Source organism: Mugil cephalus, chromosome 5 (assembly GCF_022458985.1).
Source record: "Mugil cephalus isolate CIBA_MC_2020 chromosome 5, CIBA_Mcephalus_1.1, whole genome shotgun sequence".
NCBI classification, from domain to species: domain Eukaryota; kingdom Metazoa; phylum Chordata; class Actinopteri; order Mugiliformes; family Mugilidae; genus Mugil; species Mugil cephalus.
The window spans coordinates 18,336,696-18,351,235 of record NC_061774.1 but is presented as its reverse complement, the minus strand read 5'-3'; the positions used below and the strand labels follow the sequence as shown (position 1 = coordinate 18,351,235).

The window sequence follows — 14,540 nt, the reverse complement described above, 5'->3', positions numbered from 1 at the left end:
TTACAGCAACGATCGACTGTCGTTCTCTTGGTTGTTTTTTTGCCACAATATGAATTCTAACAGTTGTCAAATAGGGCTGTCGGCTGTGCACCAACCCGACTTCTGCACAACACAGCTGATGGTTCCAAAACCATTCAGGAATTCCACAAATGAAACCTGACAGGGCACACGTGTGAAGGGAAAACCATTTCATGAAGATGGCCAAAGGTTTGTAGTGCAGTCAACATAACCAAATATATATTCCATATCTCTTGCTTCATATAGTTCAGTATATACCTACAATGTCGAAAGCAGTAAAAAATAAAAAATAAAAATAAACTTTGAATGAGAAGGTGTATCTAAACGTATGACTGGTAGTTTAAAATAGAGTTATGCTATACCCCCCTCCCCTACCTACCTACCTACCTACCCCGCCCCCTGGCTGTTGTCATTACCGTCTGTAGGGATTCCCTATACTGTGACATGGTAACGTCCATATTTTGCACCCTCTGAATGACCATCACTACAATTTCACTACAGGGAACCCCCGCCTTAATCTCCGGGGTCTTCAAGAAAAACGAAGAAAGAAACAAGAACTTTAGTCGCAGGAATTATGTTATGAAACCCGGCATCTTTTGGTTTCACAACAGGGCGTAAAGCCACTCCACCGTCCAATCGGGTGGCGCGCCTCGGCGTCACGTGATCTTTATTTATGTAATGTAATGGTGTTACACAGTAACCTGGCTTCGTTGGCCGGAGATACGTCCGCACAGGGGTTAAAACCGGGCACGGACCACCAGAAAAGAAAGAAATATCAACGTGCAGCGGTACGGGCCGTGTCCGTGCGGCGTTAGCCGAGCTCGGGGCGTCGAGAAGAGGCGAAGTGCGCGACCAGAAGCTGAGTATTCGTCCAGTTTTTTCGTTAAGGGAAGATGTTATTCGCCTCACGCCAAAGACTAAGTTAGGGCTGGTAGCGCATAATGTCAGTGTGTGCGTTTCATAAGAAAAGGAAATTCGCGAGGTGAGCATATGTGGACTCGGGTCGGCGACAGCGTAGCTGGACGGAAAGAGGTCCGGTTCGAGCAGATGTGGGACACGTTTACTGTAGCACCGGCCGTCAGCATGAAATTTAAATGGTGCCTGCGACAATAATAACAAGACGAAGAGAAAGGACGACGCGCAGAAGAGTCTCCCCGTTTTGCTTTGGCGTACAAAGCGACCGTTCTTCCACTGGGACATTGCTCTGGTGACATAACCCCCTTTTCACAATGGATCTGCTGGAGTGTCCGCTCTGCCTCTTCCTGATGTGCGAGCCGGTGACCATGTCCTGCGGCCACACGTTCTGCCGGAGGTGCGTGGGGGGCTGCCTCCCCTCCAAATGCCCGTCGTGCAAAGAGAGGTTGAAACAAAAGGAGGCGAAGAGCATGAAGAACAACGTCCTGCTCATCTGCATCGTGGAAAAGTGCCACCCCGACGAGACGCGGATGAAGTGCCACATACAGGAGAAGCTCAAAGCCAACGAATTCGCGGAAGCTTTGCGCATCGCGAACGAGGGGCTGCGCTTAGGTAAGGGACACTTTTTATAGGCTGTGCATGTGCAGGTGTTTGTCTGATATGTGCGTTTCAGTTTGTAGAGGGAAATAAACAGCACTGCTTGCAGCGCCGCAGAGGCACACTACTTCGCAGCCCCACTTGTACGCACTGCACACAGTCCTGGCTGTTGCCCAGTGATGGTGACTGCCAGCGCATCCCCTGTTCTGCCTGTTCTCCATGACACGGGCGGAATGTGAGCTGCAGGTGGTGCACGAAACTTGGTGCCCCGAGCCCAGATCTGGATGCAGCGGGGAAAGCAATGCGTCCTCTGCCCCAGACTATTGATGACCCGAATATGGAACTGTGTCAGTAGACGGTCTCCAGACTTACCTCAGTGTGCGTCATTGATAAAGGAAGATGCGTTATCTTCGGGCATGCGTGGAGGAATTGAGTTAAAGCAACCACCTAATAAATTAAGAAAGATGCAGTGCAGGACATGTCAGCCTGGTTAAACATTTTCCCATCTGTCCAAGTCAGTCACGCGCAGAATGACACAGATTAGATACAGGGAGCTGTGGCAGCTGTTGACTACAAGGAAAATATATTTGGCTGTGTTTTGGAGCAGGCTTTGTGTACCTTTCTGGTTGGAAATTTAGCAGAGGATGTTGTGTCACAGTTTATGTCATGCACCCCTCAGACTTTATTGTCGCCTCTGGGGAAATTCTTTTCCAAAGCACACGTCCAATCCACAAAGTCCACCACAGTACAGCACAGCACACATTTTCAAAACAGACAAAACAGCATTTGACACAAAATTGCACCTTTGCCATTGTGTGTGCAATTGACCCTGTTTCCCTCATGGGGATACAAGGAAGTAAAAGGGAAAATACCTGCCCCGGATAAGTTTATCTAGTTGGTCGGTGTCCTCTGGGTCATCAGATCTTTGCGCTACAGTGAATCTGCATGTGGTTGAGTTACCTATGGGCTCTTGTGCGTAGGTTTTTATGAACTCTGGCAGACGTGCACGGGTTATAGAATACCAGTTTAAATACGTGAGCAGAAATGTGAAACTTAACTATGTTTACATCGCAGGACTGTTTCTCTGTTGTCATTATAAGCATATGAAATTTAACCCAGAAGTAGCACTTCAAGGGGATCAGGTTTTGTTTTTGTTACTGGCAATTGAAACCTGTTATATCAGATTGGTGCTCCACAACATTTGCTCATTTGCACACACGGATTTCCCCAGTTTAACAAATAGAGAAGCTAGACGAGTGGGCCGTTTACATGCACGTTATCACATGTTGCATTTTTTAGAAATGAGTAAATAAAGTCTAAACAATAACCTTTTTTTTTTTCTTCCTCTCTCCACCATTTCCAGTCCCTGATGATCAGAGCCTGAAGGTGTACAGAGCCGACGCTAACTCGGGCCTGATGCGTTTCTCCGATGCCCTGACGGACCTTGACTACCTCTGCTGCCTTCGTCCCAGTTGGACAGAGGTGGGAGACGGAAAACAGCCACACAGCCGACCCGTTGCACACAGGGCACGCACAGGGCCACGTTTTAAGCGTTTTACTCTTGTCGGTGCAAGTCTGACTGTAACCTCACATGCACTCCATGGGTTGGCTTCGTAGCGTACGCGTAACTGCACACATGTAACAACACACGTAAGGTGCTGCCTGTTTTCATATTCCGCCTTAGCGCTCCAGGCCGACCCATTTAAAGCAATTTTCTCAGCTTTTATGGATGTTATGTCATTCATAATGTTATGCAAACAGCGTCTTATGTCATAATGTCATTTAATCACTCTTAGCCAGTAGATGGCTCACTGCTAATGTGAGCAATATACTATGTGTAATAAACTATACTGTTTCATAGTGATCCACAGTGCAAAGCTATGAAAAGCAGAATATTATATGGCATCAGACTCATTTTTTCTTTCTTTCTTTCTTTTTTTTATGATTAAGTTGTGTTTTACATTTTCTGTGTTTTCTCCTGTGAGATGCTGTGTAGTTCTTTGCTTACCAGGCAGCTATGTGCTGATTGCATTATTCTGTCATCCCGTGCAGGGCTTCTTTCGTAAAGGGAATGTACTGCTGGAAATGGGTCAGCAGAAAGAAGCCCTCGTCCAGTTCCACCGTTGCCTAAAACTTCAAGGAGACTTCGTTCCTGCGAAGAGCCAGATCAAGAAGGTTTGTTTATCTTACCGGCCGCTCGTCCGAGAGGGAGATTCAGCGTAGCGGGATTTATTATTTACGACAGCGGCTGCAGTATTTGGATAAAATGTATATGTTTATACAGAGACATGCAGAGCTGCAGTCAACTACATGAAACAGTTGGGTCTTGTCGAGCTGAAGCAGCATTAACAAAAAAGATTAGTGCAGCATTTTGTGCAGAGTTGCACATATCAGTTTTTAGACCCTTCAGATGAGTTCATGAACCATGTCATGTACGTATTTATATGTATTAGTTTTGTCATTTTAGGTCACATCATGCTTCATATGTTCAGAAGTCAAAGTTGATTAAAGATTGTTTCCAGTGTATCGCTATAGTTACAGTTCTGTCTCCATGTTAGTTTATATTTAGATTTTTGAATTGATTTTTATGAACTTTTTTTTACTTTACTATTACCTTCTTAATGTGTTGTTAGTCAGTGTGGTACTAAAATTAAGTAACACGTATACAGTGTTTATGTACATGTGTTATGTCTGTATTTTCTGTTTTTATAACAGCTTTTCATTTATTTATTTATTTTTAGCCACGTTGCATTTTTTTGTGATTGATTTGCTTTTGTTAAAATGGCAGGTCCTGGAGGCAGAGGGAGTGGCAGTGCCTGAAGAGGTGCCCTGCATTTTGCAGGCGGTGTCCGATTACCTCAAAGAGCCCTGTCCCATTACCACCCTCAGCGTCTCGCAGGGGCTGAATTATTCTGAGGGCCTGAAACATCCGCTTGAAGATAAGGGAGAGGGAAAAGGGAGGAGAGAGGGACACCAGGTCAGTTTCTTGTAAAACCTCATCTTCTTTACGTGGTGGGAGAGCTAACGAGTTTACATGGATAACAGCTCTGAAAACATACTAATAAGGCAAGACAACTTTATTGTCAATTCTGACTTGTGCAATGCAATACAGGTTGAAATTACCTTCCTCAAAGGCCTATGGTGCAGCAACTAAACAAAAAATGTAAACACAATGTGCAAAAATTTGTCCAATATACAATATATATATACAAGATACATAAAGTGGCTGATGCAACCCTGAGTTGAATAAGAAGAACAAATTCAAACTTAACTTTACATAGATTCTAAATAAAATGATCTGAAAATACATTTACATGCTGTAAAACCTCAATCGTTATTGAACTTTTTTGATGCAAAGTGGTTCTGTCGGCCATGTTCAAGGTTTGTTTAGTATCATCTTAAAAACACAAAGATTTTAAAGTCTGACAAAAGCCTATAATAAATAAATAATAAATAACTGGAACACATTGTTGAAAACAGGGCAGCACAGAAGATGTTGTTTTTTCCAGCTATATCGACGACACTGAATTCATTCCATAAACAAAGATGATGAAGATGTTTCAGACACAGCTGCCCACAGTGATTCAGACACGTACTTTAAACCTTGTTGCTTTGCTTCCTCCATGTTTCTGTCCATCCCAGAGACCCGATTCAGTCTGTTCAATCTGAGGTGGTACTTTGAGGTGTTTTGGGTAATATTCTGATGATAAGTGGAAAATAAGTGTCTGTGTAGATGTTGCCAATGTCGCCAGTTAGTGACATTTTCTGTGTCTGCCAGAGAGACAGCTGCATGATGTATGTCTCTGCACAGCCTGTGATTTTGTGCGGGAGCGTCTCCGCAGACAAACAGCTCTGAATACTGTATCATTAGCGTTAGCTTCATTTAGCAGTTTAGCAATTTACTTTACAGACATTTATTTAAATGCCATTTTTAAGAAAATGGTTAAATTTAGGGGTGTTTTTTATACCAAGAACCCCAAACTGATGGAGAGATTAAGAAGGGCTGCCTACCAATTATATGTGTTCTATATTAAACTTGTGCTACTTATAATCATCTAATTGCTATCCCTTATACCTTTGCTAGAATAGATTAATGTCAATGTGTATTTAAAAAAAAATTTAAATTTGTGGGGGGAAATTAAAACAAAATATATGTAAAAAAATGTCTAATCAACCAAAAATTTAGTGACCCCCACTGCAGTACCTCCGCAGACCCTCTAGGGGTCGCGGACCCCCTGTTGAAGACCTGTGGTTTAATTGGTTGTACATATGGAGGGTTTTGAATATAAGCTCTAACTGCTAAAAAAATCTTTTTTGGCGCCAAGGTGAAACATGACACGGGTACCGAGTGCTGCCTCAGCCTCTGCCAAGCCGTTTCCTTCCTCCCCGCTGCTGAAGAGGACGAGGAGATGATGACGAGGAAGGAAGACGGGCATAGCAGAGGTATAGGCTGATGCTCCTGCATACGTATTTGCTTTCTGATTTGACTGTCACCATCGTCGTCCTCATCATGACTCATCTTAGTCATCTTAGACAAACTGCTTTCCCACAACATCCACCAGATGGTTTGAAGTTGCATAACTTTTTCTTCTTCCGCAGAGCGACAGACTCCTCACAAATCCTCAAAGTGACGGTTCTTTCTATTTCTATGCTAGGTGAAAGAGATCTCCACACAGAGAAAACCCTGGCAGTTCTCAGCGTGTCAGACTTTGAGTGTCCTCTCTGCATTAGGTCAGTGTCCTGGTCTGCTCTGGGTAATCCACGAAGCTTTGCAGTGTGTAATTCGTCAGCAGCAGAGTCATATACCAGGCTAATTCTATTCTCGTCTGCTGGTTAATGTTTAGCTCAAATGCAGTATGTAAACCAACACTCGCCAGACTAAAGAGCTAGATTACCAATGGCAGGAATGTCCATCCTCTGCTAGCTTTTTTTTTTTACGATTATGTCCATCTCTGTCCCTTGAAGGTTGTTTTTCGAGCCAGTCACTACGCCCTGTGGTCACACCTTCTGCAAAAACTGCATAGAGAGGAGCCTGGACCATAACCTCCGCTGTCCCCTCTGCAAACAGCCACTACAAGAGGTAAACATAATTTTAACGCTAAAGGGACAAAAAGACTTTGTTTTTATGTCACAAACATCTTAAACTTAAGAGCTGCCTAATTATCAGAGCTTTGTTATTGTGGTCTTTGGGCGGAGTGAATTACACCCACACATACATACCAATCCTTTGCTTTAGTTTTGTAGCTTTTGTGTGTTTTTCTTCTAAAAACACCTCTGTTTATAAAAAGCTTATGACCTATACTGCAGCCAGTCACCAGGGGGAGCTCCACTTGCTTTGGCTTCACTTTTGTAGCAATTCCACCGTCCATCTTTATACAGTGTATGGTATATATCCACAGAAGTATTGTGTAAAATATTGCTTTAGTGCACACAAGTACATGTTTTAATGGTTACATCTGTAAATAGTGTGTTTTGAATGTCAGCTTTCATCAGTGTACAGTTGCTGAAAAACACTGCAATGTTTGCACTGAAGCTTATTGCTCTCTGCTTTTCACTCCCTTCCAGTACTTCAGGAACAGGAAATACAACCCTACAGCTCTGCTCCAGGACATCATGACTCTACTTTTCCCCTCTCAGTTGGCTGAGAGAAAGCAGGTCCATGATGCAGAGATGGCTGAACTGTCCAAGTAGGCACCTACCTGACTTATTTACTGTGGCGACTTCAGTTGGACCTCATTCTTTCAGTTCTCCCCCTTATGTCTTTTGTTTTGTCTCCTCCTAGTCTCACTAACGACATCCCTATATTCGTCTGCACGGTGGCCTACCCCGGAGTGCCCTGCCCACTGCACATCTTCGAGCCTCGGTACCGGCTGATGATGCGCCGCTGCATGGAGACCGGCACCAAGAAGTTCGGCATGTGCAGCTATGAGCACGGCAAAGGGTACGCGCAGCACACGGGGGCGGGTTTCTGTCTGCGGCGTCGATATCCAATCCTGGTTAACAAATCGGTATTTAGTAAGGATTTTGACCAGACTGTCTGGGCGTGGGGAGACCGTGTTTGACATTTCCCTGACTGTGAGGCTCGCGGCAGGCCAGGAGGAGACTGATGGGATTGTCAGCAGTGCAGCGCCGACAGACAGCACAGTGGGCAGAGTTCAAACCAGTCATATGTGACCCCCGTGGGGGTGGGGAAGGGCAGCGTGGCCACCAGTCTGCCACAAGATCTGCCGCGCATTTTCATCCACCGCTAAATACTGCGTCGATAGGTTCACGGCGTTGTCATGGTGTTATGTTTCCAAGCAAGCAGCAATATTGATAAATCTAAAATTATATGGAAGTTTGTTTTTTAAATGTCTGAAATGCAGGTATTAGCTGGTTTGGTGGATTTTAAAGCAGAGCACCATCTCTGATTAATCACAGGAAGACAGGGATTTAAACGTACGGGGGAGCTGCAGACTAGTGGCTGGAATTCTTTTTAAATACCATAATAACAATATAGGATTTTTATTATTAGTTTTGCTACAAACACTAAGTTTAATCCATTTTTATGTTGCCAAGAATTGCAACTATTATACGAAGATGTGTTCTCTAACATGTATAACTTTAACGTTTTGTCTCACGTGCCTCAGGTTTGCAGACTATGGCTGTATGCTGGAGATCCTCGGTCTGGAGCTGCTGCCTGATGGACGGTCTTATGTGGAAACAGTGGGTGGCAGCAGATTCAGAGTGCTGAAGAGAGGCCAGAGAGACGGCTACCACACTGCTGACATAGAGTATCTGGAGGACCTCAAGGTCTGTACCAAAGCTGAGAGTATTACAAATGGACTAATGACTTCACCGAACCCCTCTCCTCACCTTCTGCTGACACGTCTGTGCGTTCTCCATGTGTTTCTCTCTCTCAGGTTGACGACAGTGAGCTGGAGCTCTTGCAGCGTCTCCATGACAGCGTGTACCAGCAGGCTCAGGACTGGTACCAGCGCCTTGGCAGCCGCATCCGCGAGCAGATCAACAGACAGTACGGCCCCATGCCAGATAAGGAGGAAGACATTCAGGTTAGTGCTTTAACATACTGTCACAGTAGCTCTGAACACCTTTACACTGTAACATACCGTTTCCTCTCCTGGGTACAGAAATCATTGTTGTTTTTTTAAACATCAGAAAGCAGTGAGTCATTTTCTCGTGGGCCTCAGTTATGCAAAACAATGGGACAAATGATTCTGTTTTCTATTAGTAATAGAAGTTTATTATAGGCTTTTGTAGTTGTAGTTTCCTAGGGCTATTTATCACATGCAATGTGCCACTACGAAACTTTTTTTTTTTTCCAGTTATTAAGCAGGTCTAGTGCTTTGATTAGAATACCAGGGTTCCTACGCAAGTATGGAATTAGATTTTATAAATTTCCAGGTCTGTGAAAGTATGGAAAATGAAAACTAGGGTATGGAAAAATATTACCATATTACTGTTACCACTGTTCAGTTTTCTAAAACATGAAATTATGTGCGAGTGCACACAGTCAACTACATAGATGATCACTGATGGATGATTCGTGTGCAACTTACAATAAAAAAAAAAAAGTGCACTGAGTTTATCTGGGTTTGGACTTAACTTATTTGTATGAGCTACATTACATAGCTTTAACCTTCTGGAAATTATTTGGCGACATAACAGCATATATATTCAGATCTGGTGTCGGACGAGTATATTAATGCATAATGAGAACATTGATCAGTAACAGTAACTGCTAAGGCATTTGTAGAGGTAGAGTATCATAGGGTTGGTGAACTGAAGGGTTGCTTTTGCTAGATTGAAGCTGCGATAACCACAATTTATTATTCCTTTTATGAAGACCGTGTTGTCCTGACCTTTCCTCCAGGCTTCGTCCAACGGCCCGGCGTGGTGCTGGTGGCTGCTGTCTGTCCTCCAGCTGGATCCTGCCTATCAGACCACTGTCCTCTCCCTGACCACACTCAGAGACCGCCTGGGACACCTCCGCCTCGTCCTTGAGTACTTCTCTCAGAGCTAGAAAGCACAACGCAGCGGTACCGTGGCCACTATTGGCCACCAGCTAAACATTACGCACACAAACGGGAATGAAACCAGTGAATGCACTCATTTAGATTTTGAAATGAGATTTTGGGAAGGCTCCGAAAATCGCGGCGGCACCGTCTTAAAGTCACAGCTCAAGGCCAGATCATCTGGTCGATAGCAGAAGGCTTTAATGCAGAAACCAGTGCAGTTGTACAGAGCTGTGTGTTTTTTTTGCTGCTTGCATTTCTTCTTTTTTTTCTTACACTAGAGGAGTTTTCTGAATACGCATTGAACTTGCTGTACGAGTAAGAACTGCAGGGTTGACCAAAGATGCTTCTCATTTAAGGGTCATCGAAGGCGATTGTGGATAAACTAAATCACTTTCAAATAATGTTGCTGAAAATAGGCACTGGGTGTCATTGTTTTTTTTTTTGTTCTTTTTTTTCTCCAGTCATCGCAAACATGAAGGACATGCAACGGCGCACAACATATGTGCCGTCATGTGTTGCATTTTCAAATCTGGCTTTTTTGCATTAGCGAGTTTGGAATGAGAATAAAGATTAATAGTACATCATTTGTAGTGATTTATTCAGGACTATGCACCTTAAAGGGTTTAAGCTGTCATGTTCTGAGTGACTGTCCTTTGCTACAGGCCACTATTTGTAATGCTTGCCTTATAGCTGCGTTTATTGGCCTTGGCAGCCATTGACTATGGCTCATTTTGTACCACTGAATAATAATAATAAAAAAAAATCCCAATTTAGTCACAGTAACTATTGCAATAATAATTTATAATCTCACACGGCAGCAGTCAGAGGATCTTGTTTTAATTAATGAAAGCTGCTGTCTCTGGATGCTGTGTGTAATCATCCAGTAGAAAACGAGTACATGGGAAGGTGCAACAGGTCCGTTATACAGCGTTAGACTTCGATTCTAGAAGTACAGCGTCGTATTTATGTGTCCGCCGTAAATAATAGGTCGTTTTTGTCCCTCGCCATCTTCACTAGCTTTTTTTTTCTTTTTTTAAATTTCTTTCGAAGTGGCGTCAGCACTGATAACTGCTAGTAAAAATGTTCTCTCCTGTGAGATCCAAGACACCGTGGTAACATCTGTTGAGCAGGGACGGCCTCAAAGATAATTTGGCTCTGATACTTTGTCTCACGTGTAGGCCACAACACCTACCTCTGACCCTTACTCAATCTTTGTGTCTGACTGGCCCTCCCACCACCACCACCACCACCACCACCACCACCACCACCAGTCACGGTGCCTTCGAGTACCTGGGCCGACTCATCAGGAGACCTGATCAGTCTTACATGATGTGATTTGTATCGACACAGTGCTACATTCCGTGGAATGTTGATGCTGCAAAGATGTGCGTAGTTAATTTCCTAACAACCATGGGGTTAACTGGGGTTTTTTGTTTGTTTGTTGTTTTTTTTTTTTTTTATTACTTTATTTTTTACTCTGAAACTGTGCCATAGATATTTCCATGTTGTAGGAGTAGCCAGCTTATTTGTCACTGTGTTTGTCTTCATTACAGTGGGCAGTTAACAATCAATCACTTTAAAAAGTACGGAATACAGAAAACACACTGCAGAGCAATAGCCCTGTTAGCATGGCCGTGTGGAGGCAGGTTAACGATCGTAAAACACAAAAAAGGTCAACAGCACCAGCATCCGTCGCTCGATTCACAGACCCATCTCTGGACTCTTTGCTTGAGGGGGGAAGAAACTATTTTTCTCTTTTTGCTATTTCTCATGAACGTTTCAAAGCCATCTGTGTACGAGATCGTGGAGTCAAGCGAGACAATAAAAACGTGCCAGTTTTCACAGCGTGTCTCCAAAGCATGTAATGTTGTTTTCACTGAAAAAATTAATAAAAATCAACTTCCTGGAAACGAGTAAAGCTGAATCATATGAAAAAAAAAGAAAAAAGACTGAGATTCTCATAGAATATTTGAAACGAGCGTCATAAGCACAGTAGCAATACAAGTCCACGTCTGCTGAAGGGATTCTGCATAGTGAAACCGTTTCGTGTGCTGTTTTCATCTGTAGCCCGTCACGCATTTTGCATGTTATGAATATTTCTGTTTAAGCTGTGTGAGGATGCCTTCTTTTGAATAAGCTGGTGATGTATGCTGATCGCAGCCGTCAGTCTCATGTTAGGTGACCCTGGTTGATACATCATGCCTGCGCTGTTGCGAAATTCATCTATAATAAAATACACATTTAAATACATTTTGATCCAACTTAACGTTGCCATTAGCTGGTGCTGCGGTTTAGTCAAGCTCCATTTCAGACTGCAGCTTTCCACCATTTTATTCCCCCAGTGCACGTCCATTAACTTTAGCTTCGGTGTTATTGGACTATTGGAAAATGCCCTTTAACACAGTTAAAGACTCCCGCTGCAGAACATGAAGCACAATGAGCGACCCGCACATGGCAGCGATTCCCCCACGAGAACGAGTTTTAACACTTGTCTAGTCAGAACAGGCTGTGAAGAACGCCACAGTGACGTGTTCCTGCTATGTGCTGCATCTTTGCAGGAAGCGTTGGCTGCTGTGGCCCCATGGTCAGTGGTCTGTGGTCTGTTTGAACTCAAGACATGCCTCTAATTCTCTGCACAAAGTTTAAAAAACTCTCTGAAAGCAGCAAGTGCGTTTTAAAGCCTCACTGAAACTGAAGCGCTTTTAGGCTCATTAAGTTGCATTCATTCCTCCACCTCAAAGCCAAGAGCAGTCAGACTATCTTAAACTTTCATTTGCTTGCTCCCTGGATGACTTTTTAAATGTTACTATGAATAAAGATTTTCAAAGAAAATGAAACATTATCTTCGTTTGTTGTGTCTGATTGATTGTAATGTTATTCTCCCTGTTTGTTTTGGTTATTAAGGTGGGATTTCACACCAAATGGAAGCAGCGGGTTCTATTAAAATTCACAGCATGATTGATAGAAGCCGCTGGTACATATGAGCGGTGGTCGGAGGGAAACATGGCTCACATACTGATAACAAGGCTCTTTGGCTTTGAAACAGTTGTAGTTACTAAGAGAACTCTGAAGAGCTGCAGCTGAGTGAAAGAAGCAGACGCTTTCTATCTGCTCTTCTAAAATTAGAATAGAATGGGTATTCCCAGTGAATGTCCAATTAGATTGTATTTTTAGATGAACTTATTAGTCTTAGCCATAAGGAATTGGCTTGGGTTATGACTCATAACCTTGTACTACAGGGTCTTAAAACAGCATCTTGAAATTTAAACCACCTCTTTTGACGTTTAACCACCATTTAATCTGAAAGGATGCCACGTGTGATCCCCATTACAGCACAATCAAAAAAATAAATGTAAAAAAAAAAATAAATGAATAAATAATAAAAGCTATGAAATAAATCTTCCACCAGGGGGCAGTCTGTCACTGCATAAGTATGAGCTAAACACAAATGGACTCACTCTTTCATGAACAGGGTGAATTTTCATGAGCGTTTTTGTGCATTCACTATCGAACTTATCGTGTTCATGCCCCGAAAATAGGTCGAAAAGTGAGATGTATTTCTGCCTAATGAATAAATAAATAAATGTGGCAAAAAAAAAAAAAAAAGGAAATAAAATGAGGCGAGAGTACGACATGATGCGGGAGGGTAGGTGTTTCTGAACCACGTTGCTCTTTGAACGAGAAGAAAAAGAAACACGGTGCAGAAGAAGTGTGGTGTATTTCCTGCCAAACGTCCTCTGCATAGGAAGCAGGCAGATAAAAAGAGGTCTCGCTGGCTTCACTGGGGTTCTGTAATGCAGCTCAGCGTCTACATCAAAGCCCATTACGTTTGAAGAATGCCACAGCTTTTCTGTACTAAATTGATCCATCGGCTTGCGCTGACTCCCTGCTTGTGTATGACTGAGTAAGGATGACAGGCGTTTTGTAGGAGTTATCGCAAACCGGGGGAGCCGGCTGTGGCTCTGTGTATATACGCGTGTGTGTGTGTGTGTGTGTGTTCTTGTATTTCTGCTGGTAAGAGGACTGAATATCCTCGCAGGGATAGGGAGACTGAGAAAATCCTCCACATGGCGTATGTTTTGGTTAGTCTGGAGAGAATTAGCTGGAATTGACGTTAGGCAAAGGCAGAGGTGCAACCCAGGACAGAGAACCAAAGTTCAGGAGATTGCCTCAAAGTCCTGAAAAGCGAATTAATACAATCAAGTGCGTGTATGTGTGTGTGAGAATCTTTAATAATTATTCCCCATAATTATGGAACAACACACTGGGGGCCTCCACTAAAATAGACGAGGCTGCCTCTCCTCGCAATATGGAAAAAAAAAAAAAAAGAGCCACGGAGACAATCGGAGGATGGATGCGGCTCTGTTGTCATAGGAACAAAGCCCAGCCAGGCAGGCCTCGGTGTCGAGAGCGGGATTATGAATTAGGAAATTGAGAAACTTTGTCTTTGAAGTGAAACGCGTTTTTGTTTACCTTGCGTGGCTTGACAGGCGACACGCACCAAGCTAATTCCCGCTGATATAAGTGCGGTGAATTAGAGCAGGGTGAAGGAAGATAGCGGAAAAGAGCTGGAATTTTTATTTCTCTTTCTGTCAAGAGATTAGGGTTTGTTCGGGTTGTGCGTCTTCGTGTGCACGGGCTCTTGTGTGCGGGTCTGAAGCTGATGGGCCTCGCATGTTTCTGTCTTTGTGTAATCCCGCTGTGTGAGTGTCGACGCGATGATAAACCCATGAGTATAGGGGCTCTCGCGTGTCAGCGATCCAGAGAGCCAAGGTAAACACACTGACCGCCTCCCTGTGCTAGCACCACGGGGCACACCAGCAATACTTTGATATTAAGAAACAGCGGAGATCCACAGCAACTATAGACCAAAAACAAAAAAATAGCCCAGAGAGGAGCATTCTGTCGCAAGATTAAACCTCAAAATTTCTTCCTCTTATAGCTTTCTTCACCCTCCCAAAGAAGACACTTGATCATTCGAGCCTTAAAAAT

General features: G+C 43.5%; 1 protein-coding gene across 1 annotated transcript; it reads left to right on the top strand.

Moving 5' to 3' along the window:
- Window positions 1-688: 688 nt before the first annotated feature.
- lonrf1 (LON peptidase N-terminal domain and ring finger 1) lies at window positions 689-11,461 on the top strand. Its single transcript, XM_047585478.1, has 12 exons — window positions 689-1,545; window positions 2,894-3,012; window positions 3,583-3,705; window positions 4,319-4,507; window positions 5,856-5,973; window positions 6,186-6,261; window positions 6,496-6,610; window positions 7,096-7,217; window positions 7,313-7,471; window positions 8,160-8,322; window positions 8,433-8,582; window positions 9,404-11,461. Exons 1-12 carry the CDS (start codon window positions 1,248-1,250, stop codon window positions 9,551-9,553), a joined length of 1,782 nt encoding a protein of 593 aa, XP_047441434.1. The 5' UTR covers window positions 689-1,247; the 3' UTR covers window positions 9,554-11,461.
- The last annotated feature ends 3,079 nt before the right edge of the window (window positions 11,462-14,540 follow it).